This window comes from Sylvia atricapilla, chromosome 8 (assembly GCF_009819655.1).
Source record: "Sylvia atricapilla isolate bSylAtr1 chromosome 8, bSylAtr1.pri, whole genome shotgun sequence".
Classification (NCBI taxonomy): Eukaryota; Metazoa; Chordata; class Aves; order Passeriformes; family Sylviidae; genus Sylvia; species Sylvia atricapilla.
The window spans coordinates 29288012-29312271 of NC_089147.1; the positions used below are offsets into that span (position 1 = coordinate 29288012).

Consider the following 24260-nt stretch of genomic DNA (forward strand, 5'->3'; position numbering starts at 1 on the left):
ACTGTATGTGTGTGTGACTCTTGCAGCACTTCGTTCACAAGCAGCCCTTGCTACAGGTATGTTTTACAACTCCAGCTGTCACTCCTGCAGCTTGCTTACCTTGGTGATGATAGACAGTGATGCACCATGATCCAAAAGAACAGAAGCCACATCTTCATGCCCTTCCCGAGCAGAGAGGTGCAGGGGTGTGTAGCCTGACGTGGTGGCTGCATTGGGGGATGCACCCTGCTGCAGCAGCTGCTGCACAATGTCTGCTTTCCCCAGGCGGGCAGAAATGTGCAGCGGCGTTTGGTCATCCTGAACACACAGGGAACAACACAGACCTGCATGAGAAAACTGCACTCCTCCTTGGGACACAAAAGATTTGCCCACATTCTGTCACTTTTCAAAATTGCAGATGAGGATTAACTCTACTGAGGTCTTAGCTAGTGAATGTTGCACACTGGCTTTCTCTGTGTCATATCAGAAAGATACCTGGCTCTTTGTTTGTGCCTCACAAAATACTCCAGACAGTGACATAATCCATAAAAGTTAATAAATTGAGCAATTTTCTTCCTTATCTGGATTTGCCTCACTTTGCTTTGCAGACCCTTCTTAAAGCAAAGCCAGCGCTCCCATCTTGACCTCTTTTACATTTCACAGCAACATTTAATAGCTCAATCAATTATTGCCTGGAAACTTCCATAAAGTATCATTACTTTTGTGCTTTTTTAACTGGTGAATGATTGTTTGGTATTTTGCAGTTAACTTTTCCCGAGATGTAACTGATGATAGAATATGGTGTGGAAATTAATTGTCACTTTCTACTTCTCATTCAGAAGACAATAATCTGAATAGTTTTAAGTACATGTGTTTCCCTGTCATTAATCTCATGGTTTATTTCTTTTCCTTAAATGAAAATATTCGGGTGTTGTGACCTTGTTCTGAACATTTAAGAGATAATTTCCCACCTCTTCATTATTTGGTTTTGTATTTTTTTCATTCCTCTTCTCTGTTGTACAATCTCCGGATTAAGCACACTATCACAACAGTGTGGCCAAGCATCTTTCTTTCCCCGTTTTCCCCTGCTGAATTTTCTACCTTTCAAGCACTGCTACCCCATGTCCTGCAGTTCTGGGCTGTTCTCTTCAGGGGAGATCTCATGCCCATCCTACAAGAGTGATTTTACACCTCTGGATTTAGGATGGGAGCATGCTAGAATTTAAATGCTGCTCCTCTCCAGGGCAATTCTCCTCTGACTGGAGGAGCATCTTTGTGGTTCTTAAATGATTCCAGTTTGTGCCTGTTTCCCACAAATTTCTCACAGCTGATGTTAGCACTGGTGTATTATCTACTGCTTGCATTTAGTTGTTATTTATGATAACAAACTGATGACAGGCAATAGCAGTTTGCACAAATTAAATCATTCTGTGAATTTACTCAGAAAATATTTGCATGACTGCTTCTGAGCATGAGCTGTTCACTTTCAAGACTGTCTTTGGAGATTTACAAACCACATGAATCAGTTCTATTGTCAGGCTCCTTGCAGATATGAAGTGTATCAGCTATAAGTATTTAGTCAGAGTTCCTTATAAGTACATAATCTTAACAGCAAACTTACTTGTGACCCAATTCACAGATTATTTCACAACGAAAAGTAGTTAGGGTTTTTTTTATTAGGTTATATCTGTTTTATGACCATTTGGGGAAAAAATATTTCCTGAGTTTAAGACTGCTATTTATTGCACCTATTCATCTCGTTGCCCTGCCTGTTTCCTGGAACTATTTGATTTCCATAATTTTGTGTGTTCTTTCATGCTTCTTGACCGTTTCTTTTTCCTCCACCCTTATCTTCCTCAACTGCAATTGTTTCTATAGGATCTGTTCCTTCTTTCCAGCCCTCTGCTACATCCCTTCACTGTGCCTCCTTCCTTTAGATGGTGCTCTTTAGAAGTCTAACAACTTTTGAATACACGCAGGCTGTTGCTTTAGGGACATGACAGGAGACACCAGAAGCTGAGGGTGTTCAGCTCTCCTGAAATAAAAGCAGATTTGAGGATTTCCTCTCCCTCAAGTCCCACTTCAAAACAAAACTCTTCAAACACATGATAATTTATATTAAAAACTGGGATGGCATCAACCTGACACCCTCTGGCTTGTCTCTTACAAATCACTTGTGGCTACAGTAAGAGGGTACATAACAAAGCATCAGTGGGCATCACAAAGGCTCGGCTTCACCTCTTGCCCATCCTGAAGGACACACACAAGGTGAATGTGAGTCTTTGCTTGTCCAGCACAGATCACTCAGGTTTGTTACACCTGGGCCATCTCCTCACCTTGGCCTTGGCCTCCACCTGGGCCCCGTTCTGTACCAGGTACCGCACGACCTCTGTCTGGCCAGCTCTGGCTGCCATGTGCAGCGCTGTCTCTCCTCTCTGCAGGCAGCAGCAGAAACAGAACAGAATTAAAACCACACTGCGGGAAGAACAAACACCAGCTGTTTCATAAACACAGAAAAAACGGTGACCCTGCTCAGACTGATCTCCACTAGAAAACTCTGCTGTGGTTCTTGTCTTGGGTTGCAACACAAACCGTAACTGGGGGTATGTATTCTATTACCAGCTGTGAAAATCAGGTGGGCCAGTGTTCTTTATCTCTTCCACCACCCATCCTCCCTCCAGGGGAAATCTGCTGTTCATGGGCCATCCAGGCTCATTGCATGGCTGAGACAATTCCATCATCCCACTGGGAGATGCTCCACCCAGGGGGAGGAGCCCAGCATTCCTACCTGGATCACCCCTGGGATTCAGAACAGCAGCACAGCCTGTTTGCAATGGATCCCCAGAGGAAGACCAGAACCATCTCACCACCACTGGACCTTCAGAGGAAAACTCTACCCTTCTACAGGATCATTGCTCCACCAGAACCACATCTGTCACTGCAGGAAAACTTGATTGGACTGCTCCCAACACCCTGACCAACAGGGTGTCAGGTTGTGTTCTGACTCTATCAGTGTTTTGTTTAATTATTCTAGTAAAGAACTGTTATTCCTATTCCCATCTTTGCCTGAAAGCCCCTTAATTTCAAAATTGTAATAATTTGGAGAGAAGAGGTTTACATTCTTCATTTCAAGGGAGGCTCCTGCCTTCCTCAGCAGACACCTGTCTTTCCAAACCAAGACAGTTGTCTGTAAGATGTAAGATTAAATCGGTATTTGACCTGTCACTGTGTGCTACAAAGCAATTTATTGCAGAGTCAGTTTCCCAACTCAGTAGTGCCTTTGTCATTATTTTTTGTTGAAAAGAGGGTAATTTCTGTATTACTAGCATTTTATTTGCAGTATTATAAACTATGCCATTTTAAGTAGTAATTTAAATTTTAAGTAGTAATTCAAATGGTCCCTTGAATTTAGCACAAAATGTATTTCAAATTTTGTATATTCAGGCACACATATATTTGGCTTTCCTTCTGTAATGCCTTATGCTCCTACTATCATTTGTTATCTGACAAGCACTCAGGCAATTGAACAAGAAGGAAAAAAAAATATCATTACCGAGTACATTCATCCAAAGCTTAATGAAAGACAAATCCAAGGAAACCAGAACAATTCAGGAGGGCAAGTGGTTTCTACATTTTTGGGTATCAATATGTCTTTAGGTAAAAACACCTGCTTGTTAACAAAAAGGTGTTACATTTTTACATCATTTATTTGAATTAGCAGGTGAAGACTTTTACAGAATTTTGTCTTCTAGTTTCACCTGCGTATGGAAAGTGAAAATGAGGCCAAACTGTTCAAGAGGATCAACAAGCTTCTGCTTCTCTCTCAGTTCCCAACTTTCAAACACCCATCTAAGAAGAAGTTCAGTTTTTACACGTGCCCTGGGAGCCTTGGGGCACGCAGCACACAGCCAGCAGAAGAGCGCGCTCGGACGGCTGGATGGACACAGGCAATATGTCCCCACAATCTGCTGCAGTCTGTTGAGTTCTCCTTAAATGGCAGACCCCCGGGGTCTTGGGAAAAGTGTGCTCAACAGTCAAGCACAGAGCTCAGAAATTACAGCTGAGAAGCTACAGTATGTTCTCACCCTTTACTTCCAAAAATCATGGAATTAGATTAGGGTCAGCCCCTTTGGAAACTTCCTCAACCTGCCAAGTATCTCTCAAGTAGGAGTCAGCAGGCTGCACTTTCCCATGACTCCAGCACGAGCCACAGGTGCCATGGAGGTGGATGGTGGACAGCAGAATTAGCCACTTGATCCCATACTGCTCCCAGATCTTATCACACATTCCCAGTGCTGCCTTGCCGAAAGGGAACCTGTACTCACCACATTGGTAGTGTTGGGCGATGCTCCATGATGCATTAGCTGCGATACAATATTTACATGTCCCATGAAGGCAGCAACATGGATTGGAGTTAGGCCCGACTGAAAAACAGACCAAAGTCCAGTTTAAACACCTACTTCCACTTTACAAGAATGCCATGAGGAAAACAGAAATTTTTCCAAAGCGAGTAAACCCAGCTGCTTGCTCTTCTAAGAGGGTTTTATCTTCTGAAAACGATATACATGTGCTTAAATGAAAGGGCACACAGAATTGGAAACACCTATGAGCGTGGTTCATGAGCAAACATATAAATGCTCTAGGAATTCAGTAATTCTTCATCAACAAAATCAACCACATCTAAGCAAGATTAAGATTAGGTATTTGCTAAATATCATCTTGGAACAGGGAAAAAGAAAGATAGAAGCCAGGCACAGTACAAAGGCAAGGCATGCTGAAACGTTCAGCTTGGGCAAAAAAGATCACCATCATGAATCTGCACCACTGCCCTCACACAGGATATGAAAGCCCAGCTGGAGACAAAGAGATGGAGAGAGAAGGAGAGGGGAAAAATGGGAGCAGTCATTCATCAGGGCATGACTTCAAGGATTTTGCATTAAAAATCCAATCAGTAGTTAATATTTCCCCACGCAGAATCACCCGCAAGCCTCCTCAGAGCTGCTTCTGCACAACTGTACCAACAGTCAGCCAGAGGTGTTTTTCTAGCAAGAGCAGGAAAAATCTCAATGGATCTTTGGAAATCCCTACGAGTTAGGCAGCTTCCTCACAGATATATACAAGCCCCAGAGGGTAGAAGTAAAGGAAACACTTATCTTCCTTTCTCATGCAGAACAGCAAACATGAGCAGGAAGGCAGAATAACTGGCTGAGTGTGTTACTATTTTTTTTACCTGTTTCAAACCATTTAGTAAATGCTTTTAAAAGTTTTTAAATGCTAGTCTGGAGCTACATGAACTGTAGCCAGGGCAGACTCTTTTCCCTCAAGCAAGCCAGGAAGGGATCTGTATGGTTTGCTGCTGAATAGTTAGAACAACTCCACACATGTTATGTTAAATCAGACTCTGTTTTGTGGAGATGAACTATTCTTCATTGCACCTTGTTTTAATCAATGGAATTCCCTGTCGTTTTCTAACATGGCCCATTCCACAGTGGCCATACATTCATATATGTGATCTTTCCTCTTCTCCTAACTTGTACAATGTACATACATGGAGATAAAAATTCCCATATGTACTTTATTGATCTCAAAATTGTTCCAAGAACTGGGTGCAGACTATCTCATGCTGACTGAAGTGACTGCATATTGATTTCTGTCTAGTTGATTTGTGATGTCCCAGGATGGTGGGAGAATATAATTTCTTTGTGGAAAGCCAAAACAAGGTCTGAATTAAACCACCTTTTAAAACAGGGCTTGAGTGAAGCATAGTCTTCACCTCACTGTCTGTAACAAAGCAAATTTCATCTTCAGTGCCTTAAATCATAGAAAAAAAAAGGCAGAAATTGTAGATTTTAGAAAGGTTTTTTTTTTGTTACATTTCACTTGTTATTCTCACTGTAATCCCAACATAGATCAGTTGCTTATGATTCATTAGAGCAACTGGCTTTATTGTTCAGTTTTATTATTTCATAATATCTAGTTGAAAATAATTGTTGTCTTAATTGGTTCATGCTCTTTCAGAAATGTTGAAATGTTAATCAATACAGTTACAAGGAATTTTGTAGGAAAAGCTAAGACAAGCATGGAAAAGACCATTTCTTACCTCAGTTACAGCTTGAATTGATGCACCGTGCTTTAGAAGAAGTTCCATTACTTTTATTCTGTTCTTCTTGCAGGCAATGTGAAGAGGTGTAAAACCATTCTGGAAATGAGAAAGAACACAGTTTTGATGCCTTGTGCCATTAAAAAATAGAACTGAGTATGGAATTCACATAAATGATTTTTCCATTTTAAAGAAAGAACTCCCAAATTTATTTTGGATTTACTACATTTTTCATGTAATAGAAAGTAAAAATTTGCAAGAAGAAAAAGATCTATTTCATATATCCAGTTTTAATTATGAAATGTATTGCTCACTCCAATAATTATTTTATTTTAAAAAATCTCAATTCACGCAAAAATATCAAACCCTTCTTTTTTGCTTACCATATTCACTGTTAACTGGCTGGGGTTTTCTGCTGGAGTTTTTGGGGAATTTGGGGTAGGTTTTTTGGTTGGTTTTTCTTTTGACCTTTTAGAACTGCTGGCAAAAAAACCCACTTGACCTTTTATGGGCTCTGGAATTTACATCTTCCAAACTATTTTTACTATTTGTTTGTTTGGTTTTCTTTTCCCATTCATTACCTGTCAGCTTACTGCAACTACAAGTATTTCACCCCTTCCTTTAAAAAAATATGCTCAATGGAGTGAACATTAGAACAACCATCTTATTTAGTGTGAGATGATGCCACAGAAAAAAAGCAAATCAGAAAAATAGTCCAGATACCATAGAAAAAGCAATAAACCAGGAAAATCAGGCTGTCCAGATACCACAGGAAAAAAAGTAAATCAGGAAAACAGGCTGTCCAGAGCACCCACGGTTGGTACAGTAACATCAGAGCACTGAATGCTGATGCTGCTCAGTACAAAAGAGCCTTTGCAGAACATTCTGAAAACAACTGGCAGAGCTGGTCCCTCAGATCTGATAAAAATTGTCCTTTTTTTACCTGCCTATAGTAAAGAAAATTGTATGTTTTGATGATGTTGGGTCCATGTCATTGTTCCAGTGTTCCAGCTCTGACCCTCTCTCTGGCAGTGGACAGTGTCCAGGGTGAGCTCAGGGGTGTTTCATATATTCTAACAGCTTTACCACAGACCTCTGAATACAGGTCAATCTGACACAAAAAGCACAGGGCCTGAGAGAAGGAGATCTGTGGAGCCTGTACTGCTTCCAGGAGAGTCAATCCCACCTGGCTCGTGGGGCTTTCAGGAGCTCACATGATATTTCTGGAGCTGAATGAGTTAGCACCAGGCTGTGAAACCAATCAACCCAATCTATGTCAGAATGCAAATTTCTTTGGAACAGTTATTGAGGAACAAATCTTAGAGACATTTTAAACAGAATGCATTGTGATTGCAGTTTGGACAAAAGGCATTAATGTATTCTGTTTGTATGCAGTTTAACTGTGCTAATGTATTGTGCTGCCGAAGTTGTTTCTAAAGTAGAAAGGCGTATGACTCCATTAACATGGAATACCACAAATACTCTTTATGTAACCCATTCCTACCTTTTACTGTTCCGTATCACTGAGAACTTAGAAAAATTCCCTCAGTTTTAAATGTCACTGATTACTTTCTCTGTACAAACACTTGGAAAATAAGGATTCTCTCCATATCCAAAACTACAGCGGTTACGTCTGCAGCTGTTTCTTCTATTCATGACCATAAAAAGCTACCATAAAAAGTGCTCTAGTTACACTAAAAATTCATAAATCACTGCTGACTGTCTGCAAGCAAAGGTCTTCTCTGATTGCAGGATACATTATTAACACTTTGAACTTCGAGCGTTTGCTCTTGGGCTGCGGCAGTAACAGCACATCCTCTCTGTCAGCCACCAGCAGGCAGAAAACAACTCCCAGTAAGTCTCAGCACAGCTTTGCAGGAATGTTTAGCTGGCAACAGGGCCCTGCTGTGTACTCACCAGTGCTTTGGCATTAGGATTAGCTTTCTTGTCCAAGAGAACCTTGGCGACTTTGTAGTGGCCGCAGTGGGCAGCGACGTGCAGCGCAGTCAGGTAGTCATTGGTGACGTCGTCCACAGGCACGTTGTGCTGAATCAGGAGCTGAACACAGTTGAGGTGATCCCCTTGTGTGGCCATGTGCAATGGAGACAAACCATTCTGCCAACAGAGAGACCCAGCACCGACGGGTTAGGGGATGCTCAGAGAAGGGAAACTCCTCTGCGTTGTTGTTCTGGGAGTGTTTGTTGTATGAAGGATTTTACAAGCCCAGAGAGCAGTCAAAATAAACTTAACATGTTCAGTGTAAGGATGGGGGGTCTTACTCCAGAATTTGGAGCTTGTTTGGTTAGAGTTTGTAGGCATCCTCACACTGAAATACCATCATAACATCCCAGTGATGCTCTAAATGTAGCTTCTTTGGCCAGTATGACTCAGACAAGCTGCTCCATTTACACGAGTTACATGAGGAACAGCACTTTGTGACTTTTAACACCCCATCCAGGGAATTTCTGGTTTTTAAAGCTGAATTAAACTCGCCACTCTTAACATGGCCTGTATAAACCAGGCATGACAGCACAGGTGAGAGCATCACTCAGTGAGCATGAGCACTACATCCTTCCTTCAACCCTCCACTAGTGTTTCCCTGAATTTGGGTTGTATACATGCCTCCACCACATTACCCAGCTCCGGAGACCACTCTTCCCAGTCCACATTGGTAAAACACCAAAAGTTTCAACTGGGCTAAAAATCTCTGAAGAAAACCTCCATGCTGTGACCTACCAGCAGCACTGGTAAAGCTGTTCCACCATGGGAACACCCGAGAGAGACTCACGTACCAGTGAACCATTTCTAGCAGTGTTTAAAATAGTGAACGAGCTGCCTAAATACATTATATTTCCAGAGTAAAACCATGAGAGAAGATTCTCAAAAACTGAAAGGACTGACACTATTTCATGACGAAAGATTAAAAATATATGCCAGAATGAAAGAGGCTTTGTTAGCAGTGGTACATAGCTCCTTCCAGCTGTAGGTTTGTCTATTTTTTTACTTGATTCTTCTAACGCCAAAGCTAGTTTTGAGTGCAGAAGCCATTCTTGCAGCAGCACACAGTATTTTATAAGCTGTAAGTGGCTGCCAGTACAGTGTCTGCACCGTGGAACACAAACCTTTGCTCACAGACGCAGTGCCCTCATGTGACCGCAGCCAGCAAAGGCAAAGGAGAGAGGCAAACCCAGCCGGGATCTCTGAAACAAACGCTGCCCTCACCCTCCCCGTGTGATAACAGCGATAACAACCACTCGAAAGAAAGGTGGAAATACGTAGTGAAACGGTATTTTAACTCGAGATGGAAGCAGGATGCTGAAAGCAAACAGGCGCATCCTGTCAGAACTGGAGAGCAGTTTACTTGCAGAGCTGAGACACAGATATCCTTGGACACACTAGTATCTTTCAAGTAAGATTATCTCATGGGCATCTCACTTGTGATTTATGTTGGCTTGGATAAGCCTCTCTCCCATTCCCAAAGGCTACTACAGCAATTATCTGCATGGAAGCTTGATACCAGCAAGGCATTTTAAATGTTTTCACTGTCTTCTAGTGTAGTTAACAGTAGAACAAAAAAGATTAATCTCCCTTGGTCACCAAATCCTCCTGGTAATAGTTTATAACTGATGATGCTTTTTTGGGTGAGAGTAAAAAAATCATGAAACTTTAAACACCATTCTGCTCCATTTTTATAAGAAAGATCCTTCGGGTTAAAAGTGTCATTCTTCACAGTAACAGCCAATAAACCATGCTTATTAATGGAGTAGGAGATGGAGAAGGTGATATGGGACTCCCTTATAGGAGAGACTTGTACCAAAAAGACTGACACAGATGGAAAAGAAAGGAAGAAACAGAGCCAATTTGAAAAATCAGTGAAATACTCAATAAAAGTCTGTCATGGACAAGGAAAGTGCAGCAGCTAGCCAGACTTCATGCAGAAAAGCATGAGACAAGACTGGAGGCTAAAGAAGATGATGAAGACAAAAAAAAAAATTGGAAAATTGTCTTTTATTATATCCTAAACCAGGCTTAATTCTGTTGTAGTTGATAATACTCCATAACCTTACACAGGTCTGTTAATATTTCAATGCCACATTCAAAATAAAAATACTACATGTAAGAGTGTTCTCCAGGCCCAAATCCTTCTTGTGAGAGACAACCCAACAATGACCCTAAGAAGTGGTCTGGTACTTTAGGACGGAGCCACTTTATAAATGCTCTTACTGGGTTTTTTTTAAAAGATTGCCAAGAAAATATTAAAAGGGAAGGAAGTTCAAGATTAATCAAAGATATTGATCATTAACAACCATAAGGTCTCACCATACCTTAAAACAACTGAATAAAAATCCTCAAAACAAAACAGGATCATAGAGATGAAACAAAGTATCAACTGTCTGACTAAGCAAACATAAAATTACTGAGGTTATTTTGTAGCTGTGTCAAAAAGCTTTAATCTGGGAAAGTGCCATTAACTCTAGGGCAAGGAAAAAGAAAAAGAAAAAAGACAAAGAGCCAAAGATGTCTAGTAAAGATGTCTAGCCAAGTAACTAACAAAGATGGACATTTATTGACAGGGATGTTATTTCTTACACCCAAAATCACTGGCATGTTCAGGACTAGAATTTCCTTTTCATTTTGCCTGTAGAAGCCCCCTTATAATCCATTAGGTCACTGCCTTCCCTGAAAATAAATCTAAGGTTCTTCCAGTGCAAAAAAGGGTCAGCACTACACTAAACCATCTCTAGCAGGAAATAGCTATCAAACTGCAGCCTGGTTATTATTCTGAAAGAGTTTTATATAACATGAGGAAACTTTGTGAAGTTCAAATTCTTTCAAAGATGTGTCCTATTTCCAATAATATATGACTTAATTTGAAGAGAATGGAGCCACTTATTTTTGCAGAGGACAGTACTGCAGTTTAGTGCCAAATGAATGAATTCATTTATGCCATTCAGAGGTACAGCTACTCCCCAGCTTACCTTCTGAAAATGGGAGAATTAACACATCAGAAGGAAATGCAGGAAGTTCTGCACTTTCTTCTGTTCACTTTTTAACATGTAACAGCTTTCCCTCTTCCAGAGGAGGCTCTTATTTTGCAGAAGTTGTTTATATAAGCCTCTGCAGATCAACATCCAGTCTGTCTCTCGGCCTTAGGCAATTTCAGACCCACTATCCCATCTAATCTGCCTGATTTTGTCTAGTGAACTCTGGGCCAGGCTGTGTGAGTCTGCTCAGGAAGAGCAACAAATTCATAACCTACAGTTCTTGAACAGCAGCTTAGGTTTAGGGGTAACACCTGAAAATACAACATCCACGCAACAAAGAAATGTAGTTCCTTAGGAGAGGTTTTCATTTATGATGGTGGAAATGAAAGAAATAGGCTGCATGTTTATGTGGGTGTTCTTTGGTTTGGTTTGTTGTCGTGGGGCTTTTTGTTTGGCTGGGGGTTTTGTGGTTTTGCTCTGCTGGTGCTTTGGTTTGGGTTTGTTTGTTTTTTTTTTTTTTTTTCCTTTTAAGTAATAAAAAGAGCTATCCAAGAGGGAGGAAGAGCCTTTCTCCCTGGAGTGTAAGCTCCAGGCTCCAAGAGTGGCAGATGTGGCCCAAGGGGCTCCTAGACAGCCCCTTGTGGTTCTTCCCTGCTCATGGAATCCGCAAGCTAGGGCTGTGGGAGTCCATGGAAATTCCACATGCAGAGGATGGGTGAAAACTGTCTGTCAGATTACCCATGACAGCTCTTGCCAGTGACTCACTGAGCAGAGGAAAGCTAGTGCCAACCTCCCCAAACAAATGCTAAATATACTCCAGTAAGGGGGGAAAAAAGGAGGGAGGAGAAAAGCAGAATATAGAAGGGTGCTGAGACAGAATAGGACAGGATGACAGAGAGAGAAAAGAAATAACAACAGAACAGAAATGTTGCTGAAACACAGTGGTTACAGACTAAGGAAAAAAAAAAAAACCCCATAGTGGAAGGTTATCTCTGAAAAGAACCTCAACAAACTGCACAGCCCAAATGTCATCCCTGAACGGGGGAGTCATGGACTGCAGTGGTGCAAAGCAGGCTGCTGCTCTGGGATCTGAAAACAGCAGTAACAGCACAGCAGAGACCACCACTGGGAGGGTTCTGGCAAGGGCTTCCTTTAACGCCAGCCCTTGGGTCTAAAGCAATCTGTGCACCCTGGTGCAGGTGATTTGAAAATTACCAGGAAGAATTTTGCATAATAAACTGTAGAGAGCCAGAAAGTGGAGAAACTGATAATCAGGCTAAGTCCTTAGGAAATACGAGCTGTCTCTGCAAAGGGACATTGCTCTATTTTTATCTCTTGTCTCTTCCCTAGCCTTAGGGTAAATTGGTACAAGCTGAAGATTTATTGTAATCACCGTGTATTTATTCCAGGAGAGACACAGAGATCTTCAGCTATTGAAATTCTGAGGGATGGGGTGACCACACAAGCCTTTTTGGTTGGCACAGAAATCTTTTCTTGTATATCTCGATTTAACACATTTTACATACGCAGACGTGCTCTACATACGGCATTCATTTGGAGAGCTCCCACACAGTTACTTTAAATAACTAAGAAATAGGAAAGTTATTGCCAAACCCTTAAACATATGAGACATGCAGAATTACATTAGGAAAAGGGGGGAAAAAAAAGTACAAGGATTATCCCACCAGGAAAGAGTATCAGTTACCTTGGTTTTGGAAAGAATAGGGGCACCACGATCCAGCAGCATTTCTACAACCTGTTCATGGCCACTTCTTGCTCCACAGTGGAGGGGGGTCAGCCCATCCTGTGGGATACAGAGTTGTAACTGATTAGTGTCAGACATCTTGCACGGTTTTGTTCAGCCCTGTGATGTCCTAGGAGGCTCATTAATTCCTGCAAGGTGCTGCTCTTTTGCAAATGAACACTTGAACCTGTTTGCTCAAACCCGCAGAGCACATTCTGGCTCTGATTTTGTGAACATGTAAAGAGTCACTCCACATTGGTGTTCATGCAATGGGCTTCTTCCAGGCCCTCACTGCACATGCAAGAAAAAGGTGAGATTGCACTTCAGGTACTTTTTGCCTGCTTGCCTTGGAGAAAACTGGGTCCCTCATTTGTCAATATGCATCAAAGTTGGTGGATAGTCAGTTAGTCTGAGAGGGGAAAAAAATCCTCCTCAGGCTTTTTTATTACAATGATTTTGACAAGTGTACAGCAGACAAGAAAACCATCTTAATCCCAGGTGATAGAAGTATGTTGGATTCACTTCTGTCTCATTGTGCAGACTGTGCTTATGTGACCTCCAGCTGAATGACTGGCCTAGAGTCAAGGCATGCTGTCCACACCTCTTTTAGAATAGTTTGCTTAGTAGTAGTCTATATCCCACTGCTTGTTGCAAATAATGATGTGATAGTTCTCAGAAACTTTGGGTTTCCATTTACAAGTCACAAAGGAAGGGGCTTTTCTCTGGTGTCTTCCACTACTCTTAAAACACATATGTTGTATAAAACACATATGTTGTTTTGTCGAGAATACAGATGTCATATCATTTTTTTATAAGGGAATATCTAAAATTCCTTCTCACACACACGCACTCCCCCTCCATTTCTGTATGGTAGCAAGTATTATTAAGGTACCTCCTTAGTCATACTTTTCATGTGCAATGATATTATTCTTCCTTGGTAATTCCTAAACCACACTCTACTGGAATATCAGCTTAAGCCCTGCAAAGTGTAGAGGACAGCCAGGGAGAGGGAGGAGATGGTTCAGAGAGCCTTACATTCTCCTGCTCCCACATTTTTGCCTGCTCCTAATAAACCTCTGAAAGATAACAAGTAGGAATTGTCATGATAAACTTTTCCTGTAACTCTCATTTAGAACTTGTATGGTTCCCATTGGGCATGTTCTTGCATTTAGAGTAAAGCATACATTTTGATGAAGAAAATATTTCGGTTCAAACTTAATTCCCTTAACTCAGGGAGTCATTTGTTCCCACAAGATGAATGCAGCTTGGCCCACAATCTTCTTACTGACACCTCACAAGTCAATTCTATTGTAATTTCTGTTTCTTCCTGCTATTTCAGCCCATAAAGTACTGGAAAGTACATCTTGTTAAAATGATACTACACAAATGCAAGATGTATTTCTCAAAACAATTAAGACAAAGAAAAGATACCAAAACCCACAAATGATGCATTTTTCAGCTGAGTTGCAAATATTTTGCAATAGCTTCACAAGGGTTTAAAATGGGTAATGCATATTTCTTATACCAGTAGTTTCCACAGATGAGGGCATATAATGTACTGAGCAGACACAAACATTTGATATGAAAGTATCACCTATAATAAAACCAAACCCAGCAAGACCAGGTAACTACAGACCTGTAGGCACGAGCTGAAAATCACCATAAACGTTAGATTGTTCACTCTTTTTACTTTTTATAATTATAACATTCTGCAGGTACATCATAGATAGATACTCAAGGAGATCAGGCACCAAAGTTAGAGACCATTTTTCAGATTTAATACCTCCCCAAGTGACTTCACCACCATACCTTGGTTAGTACATACCATGCCCACTGAGAATGAGACACATTTGATCATCTTCCTGTACCAGTCTAGACCCTTCCAGTGCTCCCAGAGCCTCACCCCTCTGTGGGTGTTTCTGGCTGACAAGGTTTCTGTGGCCCAGGAGGAGCAGGCAGTCATGCTTGGCCAGCTGGACCTCATTCTGGGCCACACAGCAGTCAGTACCACCAGACCCATCACGTGTGACACAGTATGACAATGCACGCAGCTGCTTGTGGGGACAGCTGATCTATAGCTATTGTTCACATGATGTCAGGTCTCCCACTGCAAAGAGCAAATACACTCCAAGGCAGATAATTTAGCTGCACAGATTTTTTTTTCTTTTTTTTAGTTTCAAAAGACACTATTCACTGATTTGGTTAATTGCTACGTGACACTCAGAGCAGGTAAAGAAATGTGCAGATCTGAAATGCAGAGCACAAAGACTTCTTTTTTAAAAAGAGATTCTGAGATTAAAACAGACTGCTCTGAGCTCAGCAAGACTTCACTGACTTTGTCAGGAGATTTTCTAGTTGCTCATTTACTGTCCACATAGACTATACCATGTGAAGCATAAAATATATTACATGTATTAGGAAGCAAACTTGCCTTAATATGATAGTCTGCAATGGCTCAGAAAAACCATTACAAACGATTATGACAATAATCTGCAGATTAAGGACTCTGTAAGTATGCACTGACATGATAAATCATATCATCTGTATTATCTATCCCTCGAGAGAGCAGCTTCAGCAAAGCCAAGAGGACAATAGGAGGAGTTCTGATTAGGTACAAGCTTCCCATTAGCACTGCACACCCATCTCTGGGGCTGCTGTCTGCTTTAGCTTTTATTTCAAACACATGTACACAAATCAGTGTGTTTGAAATAAAGCATTGTTTCTGGTTCCTGACACTCAGATACCTGTGTAGCCTCCTGATCTTGTTACACTGGAGTCAAAACTGTCCTGACACTGAGCCTTCCTGCTGCAGCGTCTCCTCAGCACCACACGTGGCTTTAAGGGATCCCTGAGCAGCGTGGGGTCAGCACAGGGCAGCCTCCTCGTGCTCCCCAGCAGCCCTGCCAATGCTCACCCAGGATTGCCCCTGCACCGTGGCATCCTCTGGGCTGTCTCCCAAAGCCACAGCAGCCTCAGTACCACGGCTCTCACATCAGTGAGCATCAGCCTCGAACCCAGTCAAAGAGCCATGAAACCAAGCACAATACCCAGTGAAAACTTCAATGTGAAGCAAATATTCAGCAAGAGCTTGTCAGGGCTCGAGCCAGCTCTCAGAGCCTGTCCACAGCCTTGGCAGGAGCACCAGGCACTCCTGTCCCCTGAGCCAGAGGTGACAGCACACATTCCCAGGGGAGCAGTTACTGCTGCCTCCAGGGTTTATCTCCCCAGTGACTCTCCAGGCACACACTCAGCCCGGCAGGGCTCTATCCCACAGCTCCTCTGTGCTCCAGCTCTCCTGAATTCTTCACTCCATTGCCACTACTGCAAACTGCCCCTTCTGGGCAATAGGGCAACAAAGGTTTGCTCTCCCTGCACATGCAAAGCACATTCAGAGTGCCAAGGCAGTGCTGTTGGAGTTATTTCACATCTTAATACATGTGGTTTTTCTGGAGCAGCTTATGCATGATCTGATGCATCTTCAAAGAGCATATCCCACATGTTTTCATGCAGATATGAGTGCTGGGCTTTCTATTTAGCTGTAAAATCAGTAGAATGAAGATTATAAACACTTATTGTTAATCCAGGCTAAAACTTGCTTGCTGCCTGCTTCAGACACAAATTCACTTTGGCATATACAGTATTAGACAGCCAAAGCAAATCAAGCTAATTTAATCAACCTCTCTAATTAAATTTTACTTTTTAAAGTCTTTTCTGGAAGACAGAAAAAACATAATTAGGGCAACATTCAGTAAACATGTTACATGAGGCATTAAGAGGCCTTTGCCCAGAATCTTAGCTAAAAACCAGAATGATTAAAGCTGCCCTGGCAGCACAAAGTTCTTGAGGGGTACCCTTAAGAATTCAGTACCCAGCCTCAAATACCAGCTGCTAGACATCTCACACACAAAAAAAGATGAGAGAAGATGAACAGCTGGTTAAAATAAACAATGCAACATAGCGTGAAGTAAAATGGAAAAAAAAAAGGCATGTCTGAGTCTCAAAATAGTTTTAACATAATTTTTGGGATGTGCCTCATATGTTCTCTCAACTCCCAGCTACAGTGTGGAGGTGTGTAAGAGTAAAATGGTGCTCATCAAATCCCAGTTCTAATGAATCCAGAGAAAGTGGGAGCTCCTGGATTGCTTTTACCATAATTTAAACAGGATAAGGATTTAGCCCTCCATGTTAACCTTTTGTGCAGTACTTCAGCACTACAGTTTCCTGGACCATCTGTCAGCAGCAAAAGCAAATGCTCATGTAAATGACTAAGGAAATCATTACCTCGACTGACTTATTACTCAGGAAAGGCTTTATGTTACTTTATCTATAAAATAGTTATTTTTGTGAACAATAAAAGTAATCATTATGTGGAGAGTATTCCAATATCCCATAGAGAATGGATTGCAGGACCAGACTACAAAATGCCAGCTGAACAGCTAAATCTGTCCCATCTGAGAGTTAGAGTAGCAAATCTTGGCTCTGTTCGTGTTTGGTCAACAACACAAACCAGTAGGTTCTGCATTCTGCAAAGGTGAAATACAGACATGAAACAGAAGAAACAAAGGCCTAAGAATTTCTCCCCCTGACCAATAGAAACCAGCAATTTCAAGATTTTTTTTTTTGTCCTTTCATAAGGGTACAGAACCTTTGCCATTTACCTTTAAGGAGGTATTTTCTCTTCCACAATCAGTCTTTGAATTAAATAATATCTTATTTCCAAGACAAAAAACTATCCTAACAGAAAAAAAAAAAATAAAAACACAACCCTGCTGGTCTCTTACGAACAAAAAATCTGTTAATCTCTAAAAAAAATAGGAAAAAAGAGAAAGGTCTCACATTTATAAATACGGTACTAGGACACTCACTTATTTTCACATGCAAATCCCACCTGTTATCAAGCTGTGTGTGTGTTCAGCACCTGCCCCTCACAGAGCACACAAGGCTGGGCTCTGCCTGGGCATCCAGCTGATAAGCAGGACTGGACACACAGATCAGAAAAGACAGCCCCAGCTGCTCTCTGCTTTCAGTGCATTCAGCAGTAGTGATGCTGTTCTAGAGGATATGACCAGAGCCTTTGTCATCCTGTGTTTTTGTAGGGCCATTCTATATCTGGGCTACTGAAAACAAAAATAGTGCTTAAAAAAAAAAAAAATCTGCAAAGTTGACATATCTTAATTTTCCAGCCTTGTAAAACAACATTGGGTCAGGCTGGAACAACAGGAGAGCTTTAGCAGGAACATGTGTTGTGCCAGCTCAGAGCAATTAATCTTTGCTGTTGAATATGAGAACCAGGCAGGCACTCCTCAAACAATGCCCTTTTTTCACCCAGCACCACATTCCTCTCAGCCCTCTCTTGCTTTTGGTACTGATTTCTGAACTGGTGTGATGCAGGCTGCGTGGTGGCCAGAGTGTTTTGAGCCCCACAAGATGCATCAGGCTCTGAGGGCTGGCTGCAACTTCTCAGAAATGGCTTAAGAATATTTGCGAGACAGCTCTTCAGGTGTGTTTTGTAAAGCAAAGCTTTTAATAAATATACAAAACCAAAAGAACAAAAGCCTGCACAGGGCAGAGAAACCTCTAGCACCTGCTAAGACGCCCCAAAAAGCACCGAGAAACTCTGAGTTCGTTCTTAAGTATACAATGATCAAGGAGGGATAATCTGGATTGCTGCCTCACAGAAACAGCCACAGGTTTTGAGAAACATTCCCAAAACCCAATAGGTGCCCCTGTGCTGGCACTGAGCCAACCACGATAAGAAGGGCACAAAACTTTCTAACTCATCTTCCTTATCTGTTCAGAGGCAAACTGAAACCCTTTTCCTTGCATGCTTGGGTGTGGGAATGGCAATTTCCATCCGTGCCCATCCCTGTGTGAGGCTCCGGAGTCTCCTCGGCAGAGGCGCCTCGAGGGAGCCCACAGTGCCGCCAGGTGAGTGGGCACACAGCTCCACTCCCTGCCTGCCTGCCAGGAAAACATGCCTCTGCTGTGTGCAGCCTTGGGTGACACACCTGCAGCACGAGCAGGAATAGCTCTGCAAACCCCTTGTGCCTTCTGGAGAGGATGGGCGTTTGGGGAAACAGGCAGTCTCTGGGGGAGCCAGAAAAAACAAACCACAGCTTTGCAAACCACAGAAACATCATTAGTGTTTCATATAGTGCCTTTTGCCTCACTGGGAAGCTGTGCCAGACTCAGGAGCTGTTAATGCTTCTGCCCTCTTCCTAGATCCTGTTTCCGTCCCAGCCTGTATTTTTAGTTACATAAATTATCCCAGTGTCTGACCCCGGAGCTTGTGATAGAGGAAATGAAGCAGAGCACAAATTTTCCTGACTAAAAGAACTAACTCGACTCCAACTATTTAAAGTACTGGTCCCCAATGATTTGGACTGCAGTGGGCCATACAAATACTTGCAGAGGGAAGCAACTAATCCCCCACCAAGCCCCTTTCTCCCTGCTCTGACCAAAGGCACATCTGTTATACCACCACCCCATCACAAGGCAGAATCACAGCCCTCAGCCTGGTACCCCTATGTGGCAGAGAGGAGGTTGGAATTTCAGTCCAGAAACTATACCCACTGTCCACATTACCCGTGACAAGTCATCTCTTCCATGTTGCCCAACTAGGAAAAAAACTGAAACATTTTAGAAATAGAAACATTTAGAAATAAATTATCAGCTACTGAAGGTAAAATAGAAGCAATAAGGAAAAACATGTGGAGAGAACGAAGAGATGACAAAATAGATTGACCTAGTTTCTGAATTTGACAGAGAAAAAACCCCACAAATGTGCCTAATAAGCACTGCAGGAAACCTCAGAGACTACAGAAACCAAACAAAAACCTGAATACAGGAAGAACTGTAGAAAATCTATTTTTAGGTTACTCATTTCTTTCGTTTACATTGATTCTGAACGGTAGAACTTATACAGGGAAAGGTAGAGGTGATAAATTAATTTTTCAAACAAACTATAATTGTGAAAAAGTTACTGTCAAAAAGCTCTTGAGAGTTACCTCACACACACAGGAATGTGTTGCAAAGACTGCCCTGACAGCCCACAGCACCACTAGTTCCTAGCTTACTCCCAAATATTTGAGCTTTTTCCTTCTCTCTCTTTTTTTCCTTCTCTCTCTCTTTTTTATTTTTTTTTCCTTTTTTTTCCCCTGCTGCTGTGTAAGTAAATAAAACATCCCTGGTTTGGTTGGGTTTTAACTACAGCAATTAGACATAACCATATGCATTGAGCTTCTGAATCACTCAGGGCACTGAGTTGGGTGTCAGCCTGATGGAAACCATCCCTCTGCCCAACACATGTGCTGACAAACCCCAGCCAGCAGCCAAGCATTCCTCACACAGAGCCTGAGCTGCAGGAGGCTCATCATTCTGAAATATCTGACTTGAATTCTCATCTTTTAGCATGTTCCTGTGCATTCACCTCTACTTCCAAGTAGATAAAAGCAGCTCCTAATTAAACACTGGAAAGGGAACATGGAAAATGGTCGGCTCTGAGCTTTGCCATCCTTGGTGTTTTACACACTACTGTAAAGATGTAAAATGTTAGCATCCTGCTGCAATCATTTCATAAAAAATACATGCAGTGCAGCTGTATTAGCCTGCTGGCAAGATGAATGATTTAAGCTCTACAGCAACACACGGGTCAGAGGCAGTAATTCCACACAGTCACTCACAGCACTCACACTTGAGCTTACCCTTGTTTTGGCATCAATTTTGGCTCCTCGATCAAGTAGGAGTTTGACCATATTTGCGTTTCCCCTTTTCGATGCAACGTGCAACGGTGTAATATCATTCTGTGGAAGAAAAAAACATGAAAATAAATATGCATAGGTCTGTCTTTCATGAGCTCCATTTTTGGTTTGCTCACGGGATGAATTATGCCAAATTTGCTAAAGGATAACACAGTTTGTTTCCCTGGGAGCATGAAAGCAAAAGGAAGCTGTGTTCAACCACACATGTGAATTACTGGCCTGATATCTCAACACACACACGGTGAAGACAAAAGTAAAATTGTTGTCAGAGTTATAGGATGATTGTGCCTCAGCTCACAACTTTTGCTTAAGGGTTGAACTTATGCAATTTTACTCAATCCTAGAAATTTAATCCAGCTGTGGTCATTTAGGAGCATGTAGTGATATGGATTCATACCTCAACTTCACTTGTAGGAGCCACAGAAAAATAAACAGAACCATTATATCCATAGATCTCATTCAAAAATTACAAGAGGCCAACCTTATGTATTTCTGAACATCACCAGCAAACTCTGAAAGCCTGGCAAGCACCTTCATTTGAGTTCCACCATGAATTCTGCCTACTCAATTTGTTCCTCTAACGGGTGTAACCCGGTGCTTGAAGCGGGGCTGCAGAGAAGTGTGTGTGCCTCCCTGAGCAGTGCCTGGCAGGCTGGCACAGGCAGGGATGCTGCACATCGAGGACAGTTACATAACCAACACACAGGCACTTCTTTAACAAGATGCAGCCAGGACGTCTCTTCATGCTCCGATGAGTCCTTTATCTCGTGGCGTATGAAGGCCACATCCTGTATGTGTTTTATCATATGGAGCCAAGTAAAAATAAAGGGATCCCAGCAGAGCACGCAGCTCGTGGACACAGACAAACAGAAGTGCAGAGGATGCGTTCCTGCGTGTTGGAGGGCAGCACAAACATCTGGCTGTGTGAAACCAGCAGCCCCGGGACCCAGGGAAAGCAGCACATGCAGGGACAGGGAGCGTGTGTCCTGAGGCTGACTGAACCAGAGAGGCACCCTGAGCAGCTGGGGAGGGGTACCAGTGCCTGACCTGGCTAACAGAGCAGCCAGCAGGTGAGAGGAGGGATAGAGAACCAGCACTGAGAAAAGATCCCCTCCCAGATGTGACAAGCTGACTCACAGCCTAATCATAACACCATGTACCTCATGCAGCTGCTACACTTTCATTTACACAAAATTTCACTATGAAGCAAACTCACCGCTACTAGAAAGTACTAATTAATATTATCACAGAGGTAAAATGCATGTTAGCAAGGTTAAATGACAGAGATTCTTTCTACAATATTCATGATCATTAGAGTATCAAAGTGATGACTGTGCTAGGGTAGCTTCTCATTACTTTAAAAAGAGAAGTAAAGCAAGAAGATGCTTAGCACATTAAACAGAAAGTGCAGCATGTCTAGTCCTTTTAGGGAGGTAAAAACTATGCGATCACAAATTTTCTGTGAGTTGATTCTAAGAAAAGGAATTAATTCTATTTGACTGGGAGTTGACACTGGATATAATATGGGGTCACTGCATTACTGAACCAGTCACAAAGAGGATGGAAAAAAAAGGGAGAAAAACAATTATATGAAGATACTTTCTGCTTTTTCTCTCTTCCCAGGAGGAAGGATGTTACTGAGGTCAGAGGAGGAGAGAGATGAATTCTACTTTCCAAAGGAAAAAAATGATAAAGGAAATAACTTCTGTGTCTTCAAGTGAAGAATACTGCGGGTGATTTAGATTAAAGAAACACCTTTTTCTACTTGCTGATGTTAAGGGGTAAAGAGGTTAACTCAGCCTAACAGACCCTAGTGCTCTGTTAATACATTAAAATATTTTAGTACTCATCATTTACTGCCTCATACACAGACAAGAAGAAAAGCATTTTCCAAGCATCAAGAAAGAAATGGAGGAGGAAGGGACAGCATTACCAAAGGCAAAACAAATACCTATGAGCAGTCTGGTTCTCCCTCATCTCAACACTAAGCTGAATCTAGTGCAGCACAGAGAAGGGCATAACCACGTAAGAATGCGCATTTTGGATCTAATTATTCTCCAGTCCAAACTCCTGTTGCCATAAATGTTGATTTTAGAATAGACAGATGAGTGCTGGCAAATACGCAGCTCAAAACTGAAAGAGATGACCTCCACTTAGCAATTAAGGGTTAGGTCACACTGTTTGATTGCCGCAAGGGAAAAAATTAAAAATATCCATTTTCATGTTCAAAACCAAGTCTTGTCCAAATGACATTCATATTTCTGGATTGCTACCAAAACTATTAGGTCAGCATATTTCTCTCCCAGCTTCTGATGGGGGTGATCACCTCAGCTGGAAATGTGGGGAAATTCTCCAGCACCAAATAAGGACTGAGCTTGAGAGCCAGCAACTCATCTTTGCTTTATGTGATCACCTGTGTTTACAAAACCACATAAATGTCATGTCTTTAGCATCTTGAATCCTGGATCAATCTGGAAAATAGGCAGCAAGTTCACATCGCAAAGAAATGGATGGGGAAAGAATGTGATCACTCCAGAAAAACTTTGCAAGGAAAACCAACTACACACAGCTTCCCTGAAATAATTAATGGAGCAGGAGAAATCAAGCAAATTAAACCAGTGTAATATCTGTCCTTATGGATGACCAAAGAGCTCCTCTTTCCTAGGAAAGAGCACTCATTCTCATGGAAGGAGTCTGCAGTTTTTGTTGTACTTTACTAACCTGATCAGACAGTTCATAAAAAATTAAGAAACAAAGGATTCGAAACATTTTTAACCTTTTTCACCCTTAACATCTAAGGAAAACGCTGTGAGGAAAAGAAGGGGAAAAGAGAGAGGGGCAAATCTCTATTCAGAATTTAATTTTGCTGTTTAGCTATTTAAGCTTTTACTGGTAGCAAAGAATGTGAAGTAATAATTCAGCTGGCTGAGAGTTCTGACTCCCAACAGATGAAGAGGTGTATTATATGAATGCTTGAATAATTGCTTGTACTGATGTTCAGGCTAAGAAACTTGTCTTTGGTCAATACTGTGTTGTACCAAGTCTAAAGAATCACAGCCAGAAGTTTCATATGTATGGTCCTTCCCCATCTCTCACCTCACAATTATGAACGTGAACAGAGAAGTGAAAAAATCTCAGACAACGCCACCATTAATTTTTCTGATGACAAAACATAAAGCAAGGAACTCAAAATGGAGTTATTTGTACTTGTCATGAGAGACAAGAGATAAAAAAAGCTTCATAATATGTGCAACTTTGCTGTTGTTTATTAACACTAAAACTGCGGTATCAGCAAACAAAATAGCCACCAAATGTAATGGTTCTGAATTCTTCAGTGTATCAACAGCATCTGCTGTCTTTTCAGTCTATTTTTATCTGTTTGATCTTCTATAAATTTCTCCCTTTGTTCTTAAGATAGAATAGTAAATCAGGAAATTTTTGAGGATGCTTTCCTGCAGTAATAAAGATGAAATGTCGTCCAAAAGTTGCCATTAAAAGACGTGGTTCAGATCTAGAATTCCTGCTGGAGTGCTGTGTGCCCTTGGCGTAGAAATATCCAATGCTGGGTAATGTCTCAGGTAGACCCCCTGACACCGAGGTCCAATTTCTGAGTTAATAAATTCTACAGGGAATATGAAGCATAACTTGTGAGAACAGCAACCTAAAACAATGCAAAAAAATGCTCATAGTAT

General features: G+C 41.7%; 1 protein-coding gene across 1 annotated transcript in view; it reads right to left on the minus strand.

Moving 5' to 3' along the window:
* The window catches only part of ANK3 (ankyrin 3), a 196558-nt gene that overhangs the window by 99078 nt on the left and 73220 nt on the right, over positions 1–24260 (minus strand). Inside the window, 7 exon segments of the mRNA XM_066324236.1 lie at positions 100–297; positions 2316–2414; positions 4305–4403; positions 6080–6178; positions 7997–8194; positions 12770–12868; positions 20512–20610. Coding sequence (XP_066180333.1) covers positions 100–297; positions 2316–2414; positions 4305–4403; positions 6080–6178; positions 7997–8194; positions 12770–12868; positions 20512–20610 — 891 coding nt within the window.